Source organism: Mauremys mutica, chromosome 13 (assembly GCF_020497125.1).
Source record: "Mauremys mutica isolate MM-2020 ecotype Southern chromosome 13, ASM2049712v1, whole genome shotgun sequence".
Taxonomy (NCBI): Eukaryota; Metazoa; Chordata; order Testudines; family Geoemydidae; genus Mauremys; species Mauremys mutica.
This window is the reverse complement of record NC_059084.1, coordinates 8,637,931-8,661,544: the sequence shown is the minus strand read 5'-3', so window position 1 is coordinate 8,661,544 and position 23,614 is coordinate 8,637,931. Positions and strand designations below refer to the sequence as shown.

At 41.3% G+C, this 23,614-nt stretch overlaps 1 protein-coding gene across 4 annotated transcripts in view; it reads left to right on the top strand.

Annotated features, from left to right (window-relative positions):
- CDH4 (cadherin 4) overlaps positions 1-23,614 on the top strand; it is a 627,456-nt gene that overhangs the window by 470,475 nt on the left and 133,367 nt on the right. For all 4 annotated transcript variants that reach the window (XM_044986659.1, XM_044986658.1, XM_044986660.1 and 1 more), the window contains one exon: positions 17,288-17,443. In XM_044986659.1, the coding sequence (XP_044842594.1) occupies positions 17,288-17,443 (156 nt within the window). The remainder of the gene's footprint in view (positions 1-17,287; positions 17,444-23,614) is intronic.

The following is a 23,614-nucleotide window of genomic DNA, read 5'->3' as shown; positions in this document are numbered from 1 at the left end:
AAAAGTTCACATGCTTACAAACATCCCGCTATGCATAAACTGTGATTCATTTGGGATGTTGTTAATTAATATTGGCATTGCTTAGCCTCCCGCTGCTGGCCAGCTTCTTGCTCAAGAACTGTTTCATAATAATAATAAAAAAAAGCAATATTTCATGTTGAAACAGTAAAGCTGTTCTTCAGAAGTTTGACAAGTCTATTAAGGCAGAAAAGGTGGGGGGAGCAGGATGTCAAGTTTTTTCCCCCATTGGTTACACTGAGTTTCCTTACTGTTGGCAACGCAAACAACCTGACGCTTTAGCAAACTGCTGACCACCAGTCGCAGATTCAGAGGTGTCAGCTTTTTGTTACCCTGCTTTTTAAGTAAAATTCCCAGTTTCCAGTGGGGAAAAGCTGCCATACGCCACTGAAACTCAGAATGTTGCATCAGCCAACATGATGGCAGCTTTTTTTATTTTAATTTCTTTGTGTCAACTAATGGACATGGAGTCTATTTCTAAAATAAACAAACCTCCTTTTATTAAAGCTCTGCATATGGCTGTTTAGCAACTAAGCACTAAATCCATGAAACAGAGGAAGAGTACAGCAGTAGTGGATTAATATATAAATGGATTGTTTTTCCCCCCTCTCTAAAGCCTCCTTAAGTGCTGACTGACAAAATAAAACCTGAAAACTTTCTATGTGCTAATTGTTGTGTTCCTTGGCTTCCAGCCCATTTGCTGTCCATCTTCCTCTGCATTTTAAAAAGTTTCATGTAAGAGCTTTTTTCTTCTGTTTACAGGCATACCATGTAGCTTATTCAAAACCACGGATAGGTGTGAGGGTCAGAAAAGTGTCCCCCTCCCCCTCCCCCTTATTTAAGAAAAAACAAGAGCACTTGAAAACATCATCCCCAAATAGCAGCATGTCACATACAGCAGATCAAAGACACGAGGGCTGTCTTTGTGTTTTTTTCCTAGACATAAACATGAAGGGACAGCCAACACTAAGCACCACGAAATTACCAGCCTGGATCCTCATCTATTGTAAGTTGATGTAGCTCTGCTGAAGTCAGTGAAGCCACGCTGATTTGCCACAGCCGAGGATCAGTCCCATTGTGGAGCTTATTAAATGTCCCCATGAGGATTCTAGCATGTGTCAGACCATCATCTCTGAACTTGTATCTCAGGAGAAGTGTGATTAAAAAAAAATCTGTTTCTTGTTAGTGTGCTCTGGGGAGTGGATGTGAGAACAAGTGATTGATGCACCTGCGTGACTTTAGTCCCACATGATCTTCCAGTTCAAATGATATAACTAAACATCTAACTAGAGATGTTTCTGGAGACATCTGCAAAAGAAATGAATCAGTGCTCGAGCCCCCTTTTTATAGCATGACCTGAATTTAAACAAACACACACACACATTACTGCATTCCTGTAAAGAAAGAATCTCTAAGAGGTTTTCTGTCCCCCACGGATGTTTTTAAGGGTTTTGTTTTGTTTTGTTTTTAGCAGGAGAAAGTAGGTGCGCCCAAGAACAACAACAAAACATTTGGTCAAGCCTCATTTCCCCTCCCCTTCCTCTTCAATTTCAATTTCACCACTGCTGTTACTAGTAAGCAGTCTCTTACAGTGCCTGGAAAAAACCCAGAGCTATACATGAGTGATTTCATCTTGCTAGTGCCTGAGACTGGGAAGTGCCAGTGATCATCAACAAATCATGAAACAGGCTTTGCGCTAAGGGCCAGATTTGCAAGGGAATGGAGCACCATTTATTTATTTATTTATTCATTTGTGTTTTGGTACATATGGCTAATGTGCAAAAAGCTTACAATGTGAGTATAAGATGATAGCCAGCAGGTGGATATGGCAGACAGACAGACGGGGGGAACACAAGGAAGCAATCAGACAATAAGAGCTCAGCTTCCATTTAAGCACCAAAATAAGTAGCCAGATTATAAAAAGAGCTCAGTATGTTTGGGGGTGGGGATCTCTTGAAAATCTGGCCATAAATCTCTCAGTGGAAACTGCTGAGAAATGAGCACTTCTGAAAATCTGACCTGTGTTCAGACACCTCAGGGGGAACTGAGCTTTTTTGAACATATGAACCCCTCAGTTGTTTTGAAAATCTGGGCCCACATGCTATCAAATGCACATATTTTATTCCTATGATTTCTTTCACTTACAGTAATATTACATTCAGTTGTAACAGTAATAGAAAACAATTCTGATGGAAATATGATTTCCAAGTTAGTGTCCCTTTACATTAACTATGACATGTAGACATTCTATTGTCATACCTTCCAAGGTTGTTCTCAGTGATGCACCTTTGTTCTCAACATTTTACCGGCCGTCTTTGTCTTTGTACCTCTTCTAGCTGAGGTAGAAAGATCTAACTGTGGATCAAACATTCCTAAAACAATTAACCATTGTCCCTTAGATTAGAATACTAGTTAACATGTGACTATGAGTTGGAAGGGAAGTTTAGCAGGAGAACTTTGAGGTAAAGTTTGTGTAATAGAGAGATCTGTAATGCAGAAGGCCTGATGCTGCTTATGCATAGTTATGTGAGTAACTTTTATCCAAGAGTAGTCCCATTGAACTCAATAGCACTAGTCCCATATTTAAGTCTTTGTAGGATTGCTGCCTAAGAACTAGAATTAGTCCCTGCCAGCTGCATTTCCTGTATTTTGCTAATCCATTCTTACAGACACCACAAATAGCACATTTAATTGTGCTTCTTTATTGATCAGGGGAAAGATTCAGTTTGACAGCAGTTTCAGAAAAACCTTCATGCTGTCCAAGATGTGGTAGAATCATTAACTATTCTAAGCTGACGTATGGAAATTTAGCATTTCATGTTTGCCCTGACACACTAAAGCAGCACCATGCCAAGTTACCAGCTGATGCCCAAGAGTTTAAATAAGTACAAAAATGATATCTGAATATTTTCTGGTGCCACATTTGGATTTTAAAATTCATGCTTTGATTATTTTTGTTACACTTAAACTCCCTTTGGCAGGGAAGAAGGGGGTTGAAATTTCATTGCATTGCCCACTGCAGTTGGAATAAATTAATAGGATTTTGCAGCTTTTTGCAGTTGTATTTGTACAACTTCATCTTGAAATAATTTTAATTTCAGTGACTAGGCTTATAATTTTTTCAAGCATGTTATACAGTTGGCTGTACGTAATTATGTTTTACAGCCTTAAGCACTTGCAATCTGCTTACCTAAACTATTCTGCTCTAAATATGGCATTTAAGTGATGGTGAAGGAACTGTCTGTAATTTACCAGTTCTGAAATTAAACGATCGGTTAATATATCAAAAATACTTCAAAAATATTAACAAGGAGAGTCAACATGTCTGTCAGACAGAGTACAATTATCTGGAATTATAAAGACAATGCATTAGGATCTTGAATCTTACTGAACAGTATGATCTCTACATATACAAAACAATCAAATGTCTGATTTGCAAGGAAAATCACAAAGCAAGCTTTTTGCTTCTAGCAGTCATCATTTTTGGAATGCCCTTTCCCTGGAAGAGTTCTGAGAAGTAGGTGGTGTGAGTAGATGACTGTATATCCTTTTTCAATATCTTATTAATAGTAACACTTCCCACTTTAAAGCATCTTTCTTTCAATGATCTCAAGGCATCTTTGAAACATTAACTAAAGGCTTGTCTACATGGTGAGATAATGTGTTCTATAAGGGTGTGATTTCTAAATCGTACTATCATGTTGCACATTGATTGGTCCATGTAGACCCTTCTGGCATGCACTAAAGTTTCCCTAGTGAATTTTAACATAGTACAGTTTCAAACAGCACTCCATTAAAGCACACCAGTAGAGTCTACACAGACCAGTTAATGCACAGTATGTTAGTGCACATTAGAAATCACACCCCTGTAGAGCATATTGCCCTATGGTGTAGAGAAGCCCTACGCTTCAAAACACCATGCTGTAGGTAAGGGATGTTACTGTGCCTGTTAGTGAAACACAGCTGCACGTGCAAACACATGCCTCATTTGGAAGTGCATTTCTTGTAACTGCATGTGCAATTTGGGTACTTGCATGAACAAATACTTGTTCATGAACAAATACTTGTCTAAATGGCCATCTGTTTGTCCAGATACCTGGTTTGCTCCTACAGTAGTGGGAAATGCATGTACTATTTAGGCACACAGTTAGGCTTTTTTGCACATGGTCCTTGGCTTCTGATCTTTTGCAAATCTGTCTCTCTAAATTTGAAAAGGAAATGTTGAGATTCTCTCATAAAAGGAAGTGATACGGGGGGTTGTATAGACACTCTAAAAGCTGTAGGCTCACCGTGTTTTTAAAAGGAGAGGGCTGTATGCTGCAGTATGGTACAGCAGTCCTGTGTCCCATATTAAAGTCAAATAGATGGGGGCCATAACAGTAAAATGTAAGTCTTGCTAGAGATGAACTAATCTAACAAACTGATAATTCAGGTTAGAGCAAACTGGACCACCAGCTGGGGGGGAATAAAAAAACAGAAACTTAGTTAACGAAACAGAAGAATTTGCCAGAGATTCAATCATATGAATACATTTCAAATCAATGAAGTTCGGCTAAGTTTGAAATTTACTTCTAGGCAATCTCCCACCCCTAATTAATGAAGCAGTTCTGCAGACAGGGAGCAGAGGCTGGTGGAGTCTGAGGACATCTGTATAAGGGGGATTGGTTGGGTAAAGATACCTTTGAAAAGTAGACCATGAATGTAAGAATTGCAGCTGGGTGAGTGTGACCCAGGGACCCCTTGGGGACGACAACTGGCAGAGGGCACAGGGGATACACAGGGGCTTCAGGGATGCCCTGGGTCAGATATATGCACAATAGTTCACCGAAGTGTAGGATATGAGGTCTCTGCCAAGAGCCCATTGATCGTCATAATTACTGTGAAATGTATGTGTGGATAGTATTTAAAGAGTTATGTATCTATGCTAAAAATTATGTTCGTAAGGTCTTGGAGTTAAGGCAGGTCACCAGGAGGTTACATACCTTGGAAATGTTCCTTTCAGACAGGAAACGATGCCTATCTGCCTGTCTGGTCATAGGTGTATTCTGGGCCTCGCAATACGTGCCTATCCGCATACTGGAAAGGGGCAGAACGAAAGATTGTGAAATGTCCCAGAGAGGAAATTTTCAGGGTGAAACAAACAGCAGGGATGCAAGGAATATTGTGGGGTGCAAGAAAACACACAGGATCCTCCACCTAGGAGGCAAGTGACAGTGTGCTTGTCTCATGAAAGGAGGGTCACAGCCAAGGATTTTGGGTGAGCAATACTCTATCAGACACGAGAATATTCTATTAATTAAGACTAGGCTCTAGAATGTGTGTTATGGTTTTATTTTACATGTAACCCTTTGTTGCCAGTACTTCTATTTGCTACTACTGAAATCTCTGGGCTTTGTTAAGCACAGAACTGATTTCGCTATAAATATTTCTAAATGCTGTGGCATTAAGCAGAGCAGTGATCCGAGGTGGAACATGTAAGCTGGGACGTCTTGTTTCTTTGGAAGCATCAGATCTATAAATACTCTGAGTGTCCAGTGGACAAGGGGCTAGACACTCGAGGGAGGTGCTCAGAGGGCTTGAGTGTTGCATTGTGCCAGTTGCTAAACTGTAGGGTGGCAGCAGGACCTACAAGGCCTAAAGGGGAGTGCTTGTGTTTTCGGTGGGCAGTGGAGTTGGGTAGCTGACCGATGCCAGGCACAGTCAACGTTTTCCACGCTAAGGGCCCGGGTGACAAAGTGTCTCACAGCCCTGGGTACCCCCAGGAAGCATCACGGTGAGTGGAAGGTAGCTGGGGCAATTGTCTGTGACAAAGAGGGATAACTGCAATAGGAACCAAAAGGGTCTGTGAAGATGAGGAAGGAAGAGGGTTTTGCAGAGAATTGTTGACTTTAGATTGTTGAAGTGGGATAGTACTAGAAAGGGTCATAGAGGAGAGAGGAATAAGAGGTAGAGATCAGTAAGGGGAAATTATTTTAGGAAAATGTAATTTGCAGATGGGTAGAAGGGATTAGGCTAGATCCAGCAACAGTTGCCTTCAGAGGAGAGCAGGAGTTGATAGCTGGAAGTGAGTGGGATGGAGAGAGGCCGTACAAATTCCCATTGCTTATCCACACCTGTAAATATTTCTGTAATCAGTTCCTTTGCACCACTCAGTTGTTACAAAGGAGCTGTAATCTGGAAGCAAACACTTATAAAGTTTGCAGACATGATACCAAGTTAGGAGGGGTTGTAAGTGCTTTGGAGGGTAGGATTAACATTCAAAATGATCTGGACAAACTGGAGAAACGATCTGAAATAAATAGGATGAAATTCAATAAGGACAAATGCAAAGTACTCCACTTAGGAAGGAACAGTCAATTGCACACATGCAAAATGGGAAATGATTCCCTAGGAAGGAATATCGAGGAAAGGGATCTGGGGGTTATAGTGTATCACAAGCCAAATATGAGTCAACAGCGTAACACTGCACTGTTGCAAAAAAAAAAAAAAAAAAACCAAACATCATTCTAGGATTTATTAGCAGGAATGTTGTTAGCAAGACAATTCTTCTGCTCTAATCCATGCTGATAAAGCCTCAGCTGGAGTATTGTGTCCAGTTCTGGGCGCCACATTACAGGAAAGATAGGGACAAATTGGAAAAGTCCAGAGTAGAGCAACAAAAATGATTAAAGGTCTAGAAAACATAACCTGTGAGGAAAGATTGAAAAAAAATGAGTTTGTTTAGTCTGGAGAAGAAAAGACTGGGGCGGGGGAGGACGTAACACTTTTCAAGAACATAAAAGGTTTTTACAAGGAGGAAGATGAAAAATTGTTCTCGTTAACCTCTGAGGATAGGACAAGAAGCAATGGGCTTTAGTTGCAGCAAGGGAGGTTTAGGTTGGACATTAGAAAAAACTTCCTCACTGTCAGGGTAGTTAAGCACGGGAACAAATTGTCTAACCTGTTCTTAAATCCTCCACTGACAGAGGTTCCACGACCTCCCTAGGCAAACACCTATCAGGAATGGTCTAATTATTATGTAATCCTCCCCTGAGTGCCGGGGACTGGACTAGATGACCTCTCAAGGTCCCTTCCAGTCCTACAGTTCTGTGATTCAGAATCAGCTGTAACCAGCTTTTTGATGCTCCCCCCCCCTTTCCATGGTTAGAGCTCTGGTGCAAGAGAGAGAGTCTGGCCCAGAGTTTGGAGATGCGTGGAGAGTGATATTCCCAAAATGGTTTGCCTGTCCCAGACTAAGAGGCACTCTACCACTATATAAGAGGTCATACTGAAAATTGGTTTTATTATGTACCTCATAGTATACTTTATGGTGTACCTGAGATCAGTTTTATTTGCAATGTATATGTTCTTCTGATGTATATGGTGTGCATACATGTGCATGCTCGTATGTGTGTGTGGTGCAAATGGCATATGTGTATATTAGTGTACGCTGTGCATATAATGTTTACAAGTGTGGTATGTGTGAGATGCGGACAGTGTGTATGTATGTTTTTGCACAGTGCATGAGGTATATGGGTGCATGTGTTTATGCACCATACATACAGTGTGCGTGTCTGGTCCATATGACATGTACGGATGTGTGTTTGTAGACTCGTGTCTGACGTTTGCTCATTTGTCAGTACTTTTTATACTTTGTTCTCAGAGTTACTGGAGTCCCAACACTCTTTTGGCAGTATAATTTAAGGAAGAAATGCTGCTCTTGGATGTCCATGATCAGCAGCCTTTGTCCTTGGTACAAAGAAGCACAATGTTCATCCAAGAGCAGAATTTGGCCCTAAGAGATACGGTATGAAAAACAATATTTCATCTGAGAAGTTGTATAGTATCTCAATGAAAGGACACTGAGATCACAGCCATGTCTCAGAAACTGCACCAATGAAGAATAAAACAGGGAGGATTTAAACATGCATTAATGCCCTCTAATATTGTCCCTATGATAGATATTTTCTTTTAAGGAGAATTACACTTTCAACCATTTCAAGTTTAGCTCGTCCCTTTGCTAATGAATGAAATCACTTTTCCATATACTCTACACAATGTAATATACGCTATAGGAGGAAAGTATCTTGTTATATAGCTGGGATCATTAGAGACTTAATACAATGTTCAGTGTAAAAGACCACTTAGGGATGAGGGTATCGATACAATGACAAAAAGAACAGGAGTACTTGTGGCACCTTAGAGACTAACAAATTTATTTGAGCATAAGCTTTTGTGGGCTACAGCCCACTTCATCAGATGCATAGAATGGAACATACAGTAAGAAGATATTTATACATACAGAGAACATGAAAAGGTGGAAGTATGCATATCAACTGTAAGAGGCTAATTAATTAAGAGAAGCTTTTATCAGCAGGGGAGAAAAACTTTTGAAGTGATAATCAAGATGGCCCATTTTGGACAGTTGACACGAAGGTGTGAGGATACTTTTACATGGGGAAATAGATTCAATTAGTGTAATGACCAAGCCATTCCCAGTCTCTGTTTAAACCTAAGTTAATGGTATCTAGTTTGCATATTAATTCAAGTTCAGCAGCTTCTCGTTGGAGGCTGTTTTTGAAGCTTTTCTGTTGCAAAATTGCCACCTTAACGTCTGTTACTGAATGGCCAGAGAGGTTGAAGTGTTCTCCTATGGTTTTTGAATGTTATGATTCCTGATGTCAGATTTGTGTCCATTTATTCTTTTGCATAGAGACTGTCCAGTTTGGCCAATGTACATGGCAGAGGGGCATTGCTGGCACATGATGGCATATATCACATTGGTAGATGTGCAGGTGAATGAGCCCCTGATGGTGTGACTGATGTGATTAGGTCCTATGATGGTGTCACTTGAATAGATATGTGGACAGAGTTGGCATCGGGCTTTGTTGCAAGGATAGGTTCCTGGGTTAGTGTTTTTGTTGTATGGTGTGTGGTGGCTGGTAAGTATTTGCTTCAGGTTGGGGGGCTGTCTGTAAGCGAGGACAGGTCTGTCTCCCAATATCTGTGAGTGTGAGGGATCATCTTTCAGGATAGGTTGTAAATCTTTGATGATGCGCTGGAGAGGTTTTAGTTGGGGGCTGAAGGTGACGGCTAGTGGCATTCTGTTATTTTCTTTGTTGGGCCTGTCCTGTAGTAGGTGACTTCTGGGTACTCTTCTGGCTCTGTCAATCTGTTTTTTCACTTCAGCAGGTGGGTATTGTAGTTTTAAGAATGCTTGATAGAGATCTTGTAGGTGTTTGTCTCTGTCTGAGAGATTAGAACAAATGCGGTTGTATCTTAGAGCTTGGCTGTAGACAGTGGATCGTGTGGTGTGTCCTGGATGGAAGCTGGAGGCATGTAGGTAAGTATAGCGGTCAGTAGGTTTCCGGTATAGGGTGGTGTTTATGTGACCATCGCTTATTAGCACAGTAGTGTCTAGGCAATGGACCGCTTGTGTGGACTGGTCTACGCTGAGGTTGCTGGTGGGGTGGAAACTGTTGAAATCATGGTGGAATTCCTCAAGGGCTTCTTTTCCATGGGTCCAGATGATGAAGATGTCATCAATGTAGCGCAGGTAGAGTAGGGGCGTTAGGGGACGAGAGCTAAGGAAGCGTTGTTCTAAGTCAGCCATAAAAATGTGGGTGGCCATGTGGGTACCCATAGCAGTGCCACTGACTTTAGGGTGACCAGATGTCCCGATTTTATAGGGACAGTCCTGATTTTTGGGTCTTTTTCTTATATAGGCTCCTATTACCCCCCATCCCCATCCCGATTTTTCACACTTGCTGTCTGGTCACCCTAACTGACTTGAAGGTATATATTGTCCCCAAATGTGAAATAGTTGTAGGTGAGGACAAAATCACAAAGTTCAGCCACCACGTTTGCCATGACATTATCAGGGATACTGTTCCTGATGGCTTGTAGTCCATCTTTGTGTGGAATGTTGGTGTAGAGGGCTTCTACATCCATAGTGGCCATGGAAGATCACCGATGGATTGTAGTTTCCTCAGGAAGTCAGTGGTGTCTTGAAGATAGCTGGGAGTGCTGGTAGCATAGGGCCTGAAGAGAGAGTCCACATAGCCAGACAATCCTGCAGTTGCTGTGGGTACTTCCACCTTTTCATGTTCTCTGTATGTATAAATATCTTCTTACTGTATGTTCCATTCTATGCATCCAAAGAAATGGGCTGTAGCCCATGAAAGCTTATGCTCAAATAAATTTGTTAGTCTCTAAGGTGCCACAAGTACTCCTGTTCTTTTTGCTGATACAGACGAACACGGCTGCTACGCTGATACAATGACAAGATTCTTAATCCCTGCCCTTCCAGCATCCACGAAGTAATATCCCAAAAATTAATCTAGGCAGATTTATTAGCCCAAAACTTAGAAATTTAGAGTTTTATTGTGTTTCCAGTGTTATACATTGTTATCTGCTTGTAAACAGGTCTAAAAGTTTCATTTAAGGCTGAGGATAGTGTCTCTAATCCCACTGTGTGGGATCAGTGATATCTGTAGGCATGGTACAGAGTGTGAATTGAAATGCACTGCTATTTAAGGTCAGGAGAGCTAGACAACAGGGGAAAAGATATAGCTTATTATGAAAGTAAAGGTCACACCGAGACAAATTATATCCCATGAGAGTGGAAAAAACTTCCCTTCATGAAGATACAGCAGTGTCGGTTTCTTAATGGTTACCTTTGTGCTGCCCCCACACTGTGATACCAAGAGGAATGCTACTTGTGCTGAAATGCCTGTATGTTGGTTGTGCAAAGACTGTTCTTTCCTCACTGATATGATGTGCCATTTGATTTTTTTAAACCACTTGGACCAGATCCTCAGCTGGGGTGAATCGATGTTATTCTGTGGAAGCCAATGGAGCTACACTGATTTACACCAGCTGAGGACTGGCCTCATTAGTTACAGTGATATAGTTAACCCTGTTAAGGTTGATATTTGCTAATTCTTCTAACCTCATGTAACAAGTGCTTTTATTCTTCGCACAGTACCACTCCCAGGAGAGTGCTGGTCTCTCTCTGTCCTACATTGGCTTTGTGATGGAAGCTAATGGAAGGCTCGTGGATGTACCCACAATAAGGACACACTCTGAAAAGACTTCAGGCAAAAATCCCAATATTCTTACTTGGTTTTTACTTAGTCCTCACTCATGCATAGCTGTCACTGACTAGCTGCTTGAGGAAGGGTTGCAGGACTGAATTATGAACAAAGATGTCAGGTTTTAGTCTATTATTAATAGATAAAGGAAAATGTCCTCTAGTAGCACGCAGGCCAGTGACTTTCCCATCATGACAGTACTAGTGCTCTTTCCTGAGCTATCAGAGTAATTTCATTTGGTTTCAACTTCCATCATGCAAGATGGCACTAATTAAATGGATGGAGTCTCCAGGCCCCCATCATTTAATAAGGAGCCCTGGTATCTTGCATGATGGGAGATCAAACTAAATGAAATAGCCCCAGTAGCTTAAGAAAGGGTCAAGTTCTCTGCACCTGGAAATGGCTGTTGCACCATTGGAGGTGCCTCTAATTACATCACCAGGGACTTTGTGCCCTAGTAACTCCCTTGATAGAGCTCAGACTAGTAAAGGTGGGATTGGCAGTTTTGGGTATCTAAATTCTTGCTGTGGTAAAAAATATTGGTAACATGCTGCTATGTTCTAGATCTTTCAATAATGTTCTTTTTCTATCCATCTCCCCCTCTCCCCCGTATTTTTCACTGTTTCCGCAATGTGGTACAGTTTTTCAATTTGAAAACTAAATCTGTTGCAAAAGAACTGGAGAACAGTGCATATTGCTTTAGAAACTACTCTTCTGCATCAATTAAGATTACATGTGGAAGACCCATTAGCTTTGGCCACTTCCTGTTACAGATGCATTAGCTTTTTGACCTTCATAATAACAAGTAATGAAGGTTGCTTAATTAGCTAATCATGAAGACCACGCAGCAAATTACAGTATATTGAATCTTCACCAGGAAAGAAAAAGAGACCTGATAGCAATGGCATCAACTGTCAGCCATTGCAGGTCCCTATCTCCACTCTAAACTCTGGCACCAGTAGATAAGAGTACAGCAAGCTTAGATGCCATATGAATCCAACAGTCACTTAGTCCTGCAGCATCCAGACTGCTAACTCATGCTAAAACACAAGTGCTCTGCAGTTGCAAACGGTATTTCAGCAAAAGCTAAAATGCAGCTGATAGCCAGTGCAATTAGTATTGCCACTTTACAAAGTCTTGTGGCCTTGTAATATCTCTCATGATTGTATTGGAAAAGGTGATTTTCAATAACACATTAAGGTCTCTTTATTAAGTCTGGTTTAGACGCTCCCTTTTCCCTTCTGCTTGGTGTTACATCTTCCGCATCTTCCCCTATATCATACACAGGGAAGAAAGACAAAACCTAAATAAACAAACCAGAAAAATCTGGAGGGAAAGACATGAATAAAAAGAATAACTAGGAGGGGTGGAAATCAAGGGACGCACATCCACACAGGCTCTTGCTCACGAACAGAAACCGGCCTGCTGGGAGGCTGAGTTGGGGAGAGATTGGCAGAAGCCAAAGAATCTGAAAAACATTGGAAGCTCAGGTGCAATTCCATAATTTAGTAAATTTTCATTGCCACCCCATTCAGAGAGTCAATGAGAAAGAAACAGAATTCTACTGGTAAGTGTCTGCTTGGAGGCCAAGCAGATTTGTGGTTAGATTACCGGTGCTTACAGAGAGTACCTATAGTAGCTTGAAAGCTGCAGAGAAGTATGGTAGTGGCCATGAGGTTTATTTCTTTGTATTTTAGTGTTTTGAAGCATCTCCTTTCACGTACACAGATCATATAAGTCAGATGTAAAAGCAGAGGTTTTAATGCAGGCGAAAGAGGTTCTTGAGCCCCAAAGGCCTCCAGTATAATATTTTTACTCTCCTTTGCATTAAGCTAAATCAATTAAAAAATCTTATAGGCAAGAGTTTCCAGAGGATTCAACCTCACATGAGAGGCATCAGGCCCCTAGGGCTAAGGGAACACCGGGCTAATGGACAAGACCTCCACAGTTAGGTTTTTGTGGGTTGTTTTTTTTTAAAGTGTTTTGAGCTCTTCCTTAGGAATGTTGATAGTAGCTACATAGAGACAGAAGAAATCAATAACTCAACTCCATTTGGTATTTCCAACCTTTCTCTGTTTGTCAGCCCAATTAAAAGGGGTAAAGGTCCCCTCCCAGTCAGCTTGTTTGTAGACTGTCATTACGGGAAACTGGGAACACACTACATATGATAATAGCTTTATGTTCTAGAGATTGAAGGCCTGAGTGCTACCTCTAAAACTACTTCTGCTGTAGTTAATGGGAATTCTCCTTTAGCTCAGGTATGGTAGCACTTTTTCTTTCAGATCTGAGGGTCCTTTTTTCAAGTCCCAGCAAAGACAAATTCCTTAGAAGACAGTTGCAATTTTTTCTTTCTTTCTTTCCAGTGTCTCCCTTGCTGCCTGGGTAGCAGCTTGAGGTCACTGGAAGGTGTACTAATAGAGGGCAGAAATTAATAAATATTATCTTAACCCAATGGCTCTCCACATTTCTCTCACTTAATTATTCTCTGTCCATTTTATTTCGGCCATGTTTACTGAAATAAAATGTGTTTAAAAGTCAGCAGGCAGTAATATGATTGGAGATGCAGTGTTAGAAATCTGCCTTTTTACTGATTTGTAAAGAGATTGTGACATTATAGCTGAAAATGTTTACATGAATGATTCTTAAACATACTGCAAATTCAGTTTAATAAAAAAAATACCCTTAGTAGAAGTCTCAATGAGCAATAAGATGTAGCTGAATTAAAATATTTCCACTAAAATTAATGAGCCAAACTTAGAATGCTTAAATTGACTCTTAAGTGTGCTAATTTAAAGGATTTGAATATGTTGGCATTTCTTGGCATCCATGCAACACTTTGAATACATGAGAGATATAGCCTTCAATTATTTTCCATTTGGTCCTTGTAATGGGAAAAACAGCTCAGAGCTTAATAATAAAAGATATTTATTGTTTAGCATTGACATTGTTCTACATGGCCATTAATAATTATGCCGTGTTGTGTAAAACAGAAAATCAGATTCAAGTATCCGGAAGTCATGCAAATATTAATGTTACAGTTTCATCTTTTACACTGAGTTTTGTGGGATGATCTATCATCTTATTTTTCAGTTTGTTAGTAGAAACTGAAATGGGATAAATTGATCATTTTACTTTGCCTAGATACGTCCCCAGCTGGGTACGCCTTGCCCGTGACCCGTAAATGACTCATTTTGTATCAAATAGCAAATATTATACAATGACGAAATAAGTCCAAGTTAACTTCATATTGTATCATGATATAGTATATTTCACAGAAACTCTTCTGTGCGAAATACAGTTGTGTGTCATTACATGGTATCTTGGATTATACATGATCAGGTAATTCACCAGCTATTTGGTGTCCCCTGAATTGCCAACTATACAATTCTCAAGAGCCTACTGTTCCTTTTATCCCCAGTCATAGAGCAACAGGTTAGTAACTGCAAGACCCAGGGCAGGAATTAGGAATACTAAAACTACAAGGATATGATCAGTAGAAACAAAACAGATGTATAAAGTCTGTTACCTTGAACAAGCTCTTAAATTGAAATTTCACCCAATAGTAAAACTTATAGGAACAATACAGCTGGATGTTAAATCTTGATGGAGGTTTATGTCCCTTAAGATTTTACCTAAAAATGTGACATGAAGTCCTATATCAGTAAAGGATAGTTAGCATGTGAAAGGGAAAGTCCATAAAAGTTCAGCAATGCTAGAAACCTCAAGATCATATCCGATGACAGAATTACATGAATTTTAAATCATACATTTCTGTGTATTTTGGCCATTATGTTCGAAAATCTTTAAAGGGGAAAGGGCTGTTTCTGTTTTTACTTACACTGATTTTACATCTCTGTCATTCCATTGATCCCCAGTTATTCTGGATTTATTATAGTGTAAATGAGAGAGCAGAATCAGACTCAAACTCTTTCCCGTTATGATTTGGGAATTAAATTATTGGACTTTATTTTGGCTGGCTCAGCAGGGGTTGAACCTACAACATGCTGCAGCTTACTGAATGACGCATCTCATTAAGCCAACAGGGTGGTCTGATTGGGACTCGGGAGACCTGGGTTCAGTTCCTGATTCGCCACAGGCTTCCTTTATGGCCTTGGTCATGTCACTCAATCTCTCTCATCCTCAGTTCCCCATCTGTAAAATGTAGATAACGTTTCTCTACCTCACTGGGGTGATGTGAGGAAAACTCCACTAGTATTTGTGAGGCGCTCAGGATAAGGTGAGGAGAGCCATATCAGAACCTAGATATACAGAATTATAACATTTGTCCTGATTCTGAGTCTGATGAACTCCCCATTGATAGTGCATTTCTTGATGTGGTTAACAATCCCAAAGGCTAAATTCCTTCCCATGTGTTTGTGGAGAGTGAAAACCCTTTTATAAAAAATGAATGCATTACAATGATCACCAAACACCATAAGTTAATGGTAATGTAATGTATACATTACTTTAACCAGGTCTTCATACATACTGATACAGTGCCTAGCACGGTAGAACGCTGAGGATCCTGGGGACCTCTGTGACTGCCAAATGTTTGCAAGATTTAACACAGTGTATTTGTTTTGCTCAATGTAGTATAATTATCTCATAGATTTTCTTAGTACAGCTTGATAACTCATATGTATCTCATAGTATATTTCATTTCCTGGATCTGCAGTGATTTACTTACAGAAAGTTTAACTCTCATTAATGCTAATGAAAGAAATCCATGGAAAGAAGTGCATGCATATATATTGGTCACATAAGGAGGGTTTCAGAATAGTAGCCACTCCCTCCCAATTTCCTGCATCTGATAAACAAACCCTCATCTCCCCTTCAGAAACTACCTTTCCTCACCTAGAATGGAACTTCTTTTAATTCAGTTATTTGTGCCTACACCATAGTATTCCAGAGTGTGCAGACTTTTCAGAAAATGCATCGCCATATCAAAAAGATACTAACGTACACTCATCTATAAAATGGATTTATATGATGTTCCCACTAATTTATTGCATTCATAAACCTGGCTAGAAATAAATGCCTGTTTTTCACGTTGACACTTGTAAGACAGTTTGTGACAGTGTGGGGGCTGGTAGTTTGTTTATTTGTACCTTGTACCTTGCATTTTCCTTCAGAAATAGCCCGACATTACAAGAACTTCTTTAAATGGCTGGTCTAGAAATTACCTTCAGATTTAAAGCAATACAATCAAGGTTGCTAGGGTAACATCTTAGCCTGCCTTTTTATTTTCTTTTATCTGTTTCCAAAGTTCATGTAATTCTTCATGTCATATCTGATTTTTTTTTGTGTTTCTCAAGGTGGGAAGGAGGCTGGGAGGAATGGGTTTTGAAAGCAATGCTGTAATGCTCTTTTCCATAAGAAGACGTTTATATGTAACGCTAGCAGTCCATCAGGCATTAGTAACCCTGCATTAACAAGCCAACAAGCTTGTATTAGGAATGAAATAAAGGCTTCTGTTTTCAGAATGGCATGCATGTGTTTACATACACAGTTAGAATGGTTGGAAATGCAATCCTGGTGATTACAGAGAATTGTCAAAATTGATTAGTGGGTGTCTAGTGATGTACAGATGCCCAGCTCCAGACACCTAAAAGGGGCTGGATTTTTAGAGGGCAAGAATTTGGCACTTTGTGAAAGTCAGGCCCCCTTTAAGGTGTCTCAGTTTAGATGCCCCCAAATTAAAGTACCTATAATCACTAGTTGCTTTTGAAAATGTAGGGTCTGTATGCCTAGTCAGCCTGTTAGAATTCTAGGCTAAGATTTTCAAAAGAACTTGAGGGAATTAGGTGCCCAACTCCATTAGACTCCTCTAAAAAATCCCAGCCCTAATTATTTGCATACATAATTTAATCACCGTGGATGCGTGTGCAATTGCATAAATTGTGCATGCAAACGGATGCACTTCTGAGAATCAGGGCCAGAATGTCGGTTCTGCACGGTTCTGCTTTCTAGGTTCCAAAGGATCATTGTAAACAAAAGTGAAAAAAAAAATGAAGGATCTTTTTTCTGCAGTCTAGTTTCAGGCCCTGGGTATTCAGATCTCCTATCAGAGTTAACAGCATTGCATGTAGAAGGCTTGCAAGATTGGGCCTTAATGTCCTCCTAACTATATAGCATGAATATCAGTGTCACTAACCCATTGTCCATAGCTTACTGATTATCTTTAATTATTTATACAGATTCGTTCTGATAAGGACAGTGAGATCCATATTAGGTACAGCATCACTGGAGTAGGAGCTGACCAGCCACCTATGGAAGTCTTCAGCATTGATCCCGTGTCTGGCAGAATGTATGTGACACGTCCAATGGACAGAGAAGAAAGAGCTTCCTACCATGTAAGAATATGAAAATATCTTTTTTTTTAATGCATTGTACATGTATCACCGAATCCACAGCTCCTCTGCACTAGAATAGTGCAAAAGGACTTTGTAGCTAGAATACACACACAGATTTGGGTCCTTCCCTGAGTTTGGGGTCTGAACTCACAAAGTCAAAGTAAAACAATCAAAATTACCAGATTTCAGCAGGTTTCACCTCATCACTGAATTTTTGTACAATTTAGATGTAGAACTGTGGATTCAACTTGTCTGCCCAGAATTAGGGCCCAGGTTTGCATTTCCAGTTTATGAGGAAATGAGAAAGCATGCGAGTGTTGCCCAGTTCAGGATTTATTGATCACATATTTTGCACAGATCAACTCCTTTCCGTGTGACTGAGAAAAGGACTAAGGCATGGTTTTCATAACAGATTTGCATGGTTTTCACTAAAGGTGCGATTCCGCATTGATTTGGTTAAATCGGTGCATTTTGTATATGTCTACATGGGAGCTGGAAGGTGTAATTTCCAGTTCAAGGAGCCAGACTTGCATTAGCTGTGATCAAACTAGCATCCTAAAATTAGAAATGTTGCCATAGTGGTGCTAGTGGGCGAGGGGCTAACCTCCCCAAGTACATGCCTAGCACCTTGGATAGCATCACTCTTGAAGCAGCTATCTCCTCACACCACTCGCTACTGCTACACTTCTATTTTTAGCACATTGGTTCTATTGACATGGATATGTCTCCTTGAGCTGGAATTTACACCTTCCAGCTCTAGTGTAGACATACCCTTTATGTGTAGACGCTCTGTGTTGTTTTAAATGTGCTTTATATCAGTTGGCCCTTGTTAAATAGGCAGCAGAGCTATTGCCACTGAAGCCTGGTAGTGTAGAGCAACAGAAAGAGGTTTTCCATCACTGTAGGAACCCCACCTCCCCGAGTGATGGGTCAAAGCATTCTTCCGTCAATCTAGCTGTGTCTACACCGGGGGTAGGGCTGTGAAAAATGTCACGCTGTTTGTGATGTGGTTAAACCAACCTAAGCCCCATTGTAAACATCTTCCGCCTCTCTGAGAGGTGGATTTGCTACTCCAGTGGAAGAACCCCTTCTATCGCTGTAGTGTACAGCACTGCAGCCGTGTCACTATAGCGTTTCTAGTGAACACATAGCTTGAGCCTGCTTTAAACTGATGTAGTGTCCGCACACAATGTTACACTGATTTAGCGCATATCTACACTAGAAAACTGCTGTGACACAGCTGTAGGATAGACACTACAGCAACAGGAGGTTTTCTGTCGCTGCAGTAAATCCATCTCTCCCAGAGGCACTAGCTAAGTCAACAGAAGAATTCTTCCATTGACCTAGCGATATCCACACTGGGGCTTAGGTCAGTTTAACTGCATCACACAGGGTGTGAAATTTTTCACAGTCCTGAGTGATGTAGTTTAGCCAATGTAACTTGATAGCGTAGCAGTGGTTTAACTGAGAGCTGGTCAAGTTTGTGTATAGACCAGGCCTAAAAGAATGTGAGAAACCAATATCAACATTAGGGTGTCCTAGGAAGTTACTGATTCATTACTGCAGTTGGACATGCAGTAACAATTATAGTCATTTTTCATTTTAAATCCTCTGGAGGTGTTCAGACACAGACAGTACAGTGAGGAGATCATAAGTAGGTAGATAGACTAATATTAAATACCAGGGAATTAATAAATATTAGTAACACCAGAGATGCTTCCATAGACTCTGCTGTCTCACAAAATGTTCTATGTGCAGTGTAATTACAGTTTAATTGGTTTTTGTATTATAATCTACAACACAATTACAGTCACAAGTATTACAAAGTATAACCAAATAGTAAATATAGTCACACAAACTGATTAAAAAATGATAGTACTCCTTGCATGCCAGTTGCACAAAACTTCAGTACTTCCTGCGTCCATCCATTAGCTCTTTTCTACAGCAGCTACAAAAAGTTGTTTCATGGATTGCTTTGTATCAGCATTGGACACATCCTTTGGTATAGTTATTGCTGGAGATGCTATACTATCAATGCAGTGGTCTGGATTACTTCCACCGCTATCATATTCCTAACTGCTCGGTCAGAGATGCACACTTTGTTAGCTTTATCAGGTGTCCAGTTAACCAGGGTGACAATGCTTCTGGCCACGAGTAGAGAGATAAAGAAAATAGATTACCTCTTAAATTGGATGGAAAGAGAAATTTCCCCTGGGAAAAAAAGAATCTGAAGCAAAATTATTTTATCCTCTGTGAAGAAGAACAATTATTTTGTCTGCTGTGCCCCGTGAAAATAATGAAGAGGATTATTTTGAAAAAGGAATATTTGAGATAGAGCCTATGTCGCTTCAGTGTTTTCGATATTTTTTCAATGCTGCTGGGTCGTTATAATAGCTCAGTTGATATAATTCACCAGCTAACCCCTTTGATGGAGCCATTATGATGTCTAGTACAAGACACTCTGAGCCAAAAAAAATGACTTAGTCACCCATAATAATGACTTATGTGATCCATAATACATAACAAATGTATCCTATAAGTATATTTAGACCAGAAATTTCAGGAAAGCTTGGAAGAGGCTGCCATGAAGTGACTGGTATCACTTCCCCAAAAGACAATTTTAATTTCTAACACCTGGAATCAATGAGGACTTCTTTTAATCTCGTTCATGGGAGTCTCTTTTCTGGAAGGCAAGAGACCTAGACATAACCAAACAACCACAGCCAAATTAAGGCTTAATAAATGATTAGTAGATATAATAAGCCTATTACAGGCAGGAGTAGTATATGACACAACAAATCCTGCATTTTAGCATGGGGTTAGACTAGATGAAACTTGCAGTCCCTTCTAATCCCAGGGTTCTGTGATTCTATGTTTTAAATGGGGGTAAGCACATCAGAAGAAGGTATTTATAGATAATTATAAAGAAACTTTTGACCTATTGGACTTTTTAGCAATTGATTAGTGATTTATTAAGCCATAGATTATGCATTTATTAACCCTGTGTAACCCATTTATAAATGTACCTTTATATAAAGTGGTAACCCAAAACACTGTGGTGAGGCCAGTGTCCCAGAGTTACAGGAAGACAGAAGAGACACCGGGTGCTTATGTGCAAGACTTCCCTATATGGGACATAACTAGATCTGTTCGTGATTCTCTCACTAAGCAATGAAGACAGAGGTCAGATCTTTAGCTGGTGTTAATCAGCATAGCTCCATTACTATTCTTGTGGTTCCTAGGAGCCCCAGAACTCCACTTGGTGTTGTACACACTCAGAACAAAAAGAGTCTGAAGAGTCTCTGAAGAGCTTACAGTCTAAGTAGGCAACAGACATAGGGTATGGGAAGAGCTGTGACCCCCCCCCCAGCAGAGTAAGCAATGTGATGGCCGCAAGCATCATGTTAGACGCAGGATTTATTTTTCCCTTTAGGTGGGCATACTGGGGAGAGGATAGGCTAAATGGGAGGAAAACGGAAGGGAGATGGGGCATTGGAGGAAAGGGGGTGGGCAGAGGAGAATAGGGTAAGGGGGCAGGTGTGGAATGAAGCTCGGTTGAAGAGACTGAAAGGGAGGGGGTGGGGAAGATTCAAGCGAACAGTCTATCAGCACAGGGCAGAGAAAGTCCAGTCAAAACTAGAGAAAGTTTCCCAAAGGACCAGCAGTCCCTGCTTTGGCTGCTTCTGCCCCTACCAGCGGGTGTGTCTGGCTGGCTTCCCTCTGTAGTTTTCTGCCACGCCCCACATGTTGTGGGAGGAGGGGAGGCAGCGTGTGGTCCTAGTGCCCTCAGAGCGGGGAAGTTTCCTGTGCAGGTGTGATGGATTCTTTCTAAAAGGAGGCGGAGGGCACGAGGCCTTGCCCCCTCCATGGCCTCTTCTCTTTCCCCCAAAGCCCCATCCCCCAGCCAAGCTGGAGCCAGGCCGGGGAGCCCGGGCCCCTCCACCTGCCCAGGATGCGGGCGGGGGCTGAGTGCAGCCCTAGGTCCCCCGCCCAGTGCAGGTGGAGGGTCCACAACTCCCCACAACTGCCCACATGGCTCTTACCCCAACCCGGCTCTGGCTTCCGGGCTGGCCTGGGGGTGGGGCCTCAAGGGCCAAAGATCCACAGCCGGGCCGTGGTAAGAGTGGACCCTCCATCTGCGTTGGGTGGGGAGCCCAGGAGGTGGGCACATGGGCCAAGGGCTGCCCTCCGGCCAGCCCACCTCGGGCAGGTGGAGGGTCCGCAGCTCCCCACAGCTGCCAGGGCTCCCTAGGCCCCTCTTACCCGGGTCGGGCTCCAGTTTCCAGCCTGGCTGGAGAGCGGGGCCTCCGGAGGAAGAGGAGGGACAGGGAGCCGGGCCCGTGGCGAAAAGTGGGAGGGTCATGGCCCCTTGGCCCTCTCTATTCTGGCGCCCCTGCTACTGTGCACAGTTCTGGGACCAGGGAGATGCTGAGGGAGGAGTGGCCCTGGCTGGACCCCATGTTTCCTCCTCCCCTGCAGTAAAGCAGTCCCTACTTTGGTTCCTTCTGCCCCTGCTGGCATCTATGGCTGGCTTCTCTTTGGCTCCAGTGAAGCTGAGTGGGTTTATGCCAATTTCTCATATCTGAGGGTCCTGCCAATAAGCACCAATATTACTAGAAACAGGCCTGACCTCGGATCCAGACACATCTGAACTTTGGGAAAATTTGGATCCAGATTCAGGTTTGGGTCTGAATTTTACAGCTCAGTTATTCTCTGGGTATTATTAATACCTAATGAAGATTCTTCTTAGCTCACATAGTAGAGTCCTGGGGCCAGATTTTCAGCTGGTATAAATCCACTTGAGATCAGTGGAACTATACTGATCTACACCAGGTAAAGATCTGGCCTTTGGGCTTTTAGCATGTAACATATTGGATTATCTTCTGTGTGCCACAGGCTAGCAGTTCAGCTGTGATGGCTATGTATGATATATGCAGCTCCATTTCTTTACAGCCCCACCTGGAGCTAAATCTTTTCAGCACCTCTGTTGGCATCACATGCTGTCCATGTTTATTTTATTTCTAAATAACCTAAAAGCCAATAAAAAAAATCTTCCTGAGAATTAGGGAGGACACATGCCAGAGTTCTGTTTCATTAACTCCCATGTTTTCCATGTATACTTTTTTGTATAATTATCCTGATTGCATCAAGATTGCTCTTTCTAAAGCACTCATCTTTTAATTCTCCACATTAGGAAGCATTTGCCTGATGAAACCCACCTTTTTTCCGAGATGCCCGTATCAATTTTTAATTATCTTGGTAGTTCTGAAGCAGAACTCGCCTGTCAGCTTTTAATATTTCTCTTGAGCTTCAGAGGGATGGATTTTCCAAGGCTCTGATTCGTTGCAGCAGTATGTTCTCAGTTACATGGATGTCTGTGTGTCTCAGTTTTTAAACAGTGCCAAATAACTTTCAGGAGATATCAGTGTTTAATTTGGATCACTTCTCTTGACCCTGGTCAACCTGAGTTCTCATCAGCTCTCTGTGTTGTAGGTGATGACTCTGTGCTTGCACTCAGGGACAAATCAGTGCCTCCTGGTGCTTTTCTGATTATTTCAGATGCCAGAACTTCCTATCAAACTGCAGTCAGTAGTGATGGGCAAACAGACTGGTTGGTCTCTCACGTATTTTCAAGCTTTGTTAAGAAAACATCATCACCATAAAACGTAATATTTAGCAGTCAGGCAACGATATTCAGTTAACATGCTTCATTTATATGCCTGTTTTTAAATACAGTTATAGGTTGGAATAGTCCCAACCAGCACTTTGCTTCCATTAACACTTTTATGAAATATCATTCAGTCAAAGATGTCTGGACAAGGGGAGATTGGTTACAGGCTGAGACAGGAATCGTTTAGACTGTGTGGGAGACAAAAAATATTTGCAGTGTTGTAGCCATGTTGGTCCCAGGTTAATAGAGAGACAAGGGGGATGAGGGAATATCTTTTATTGGACCAACTTCTGTTGGTGAAAAAGACAAACTTGCAAGCTTACATGGAGCTCTTCTTTGGGTCTGTGTAGCTCGAAAGCTTGCCTTTTGCACCAACAGACGTTGGTATAATAAAAGATATTACCTCACCCACCTGTCTCTGGGAGACAAAAAGACAATTAGAAACAAGGAATTTGACCTAGAGAAACCAGTACTAATTGCAATAATATTTTGAACCATGT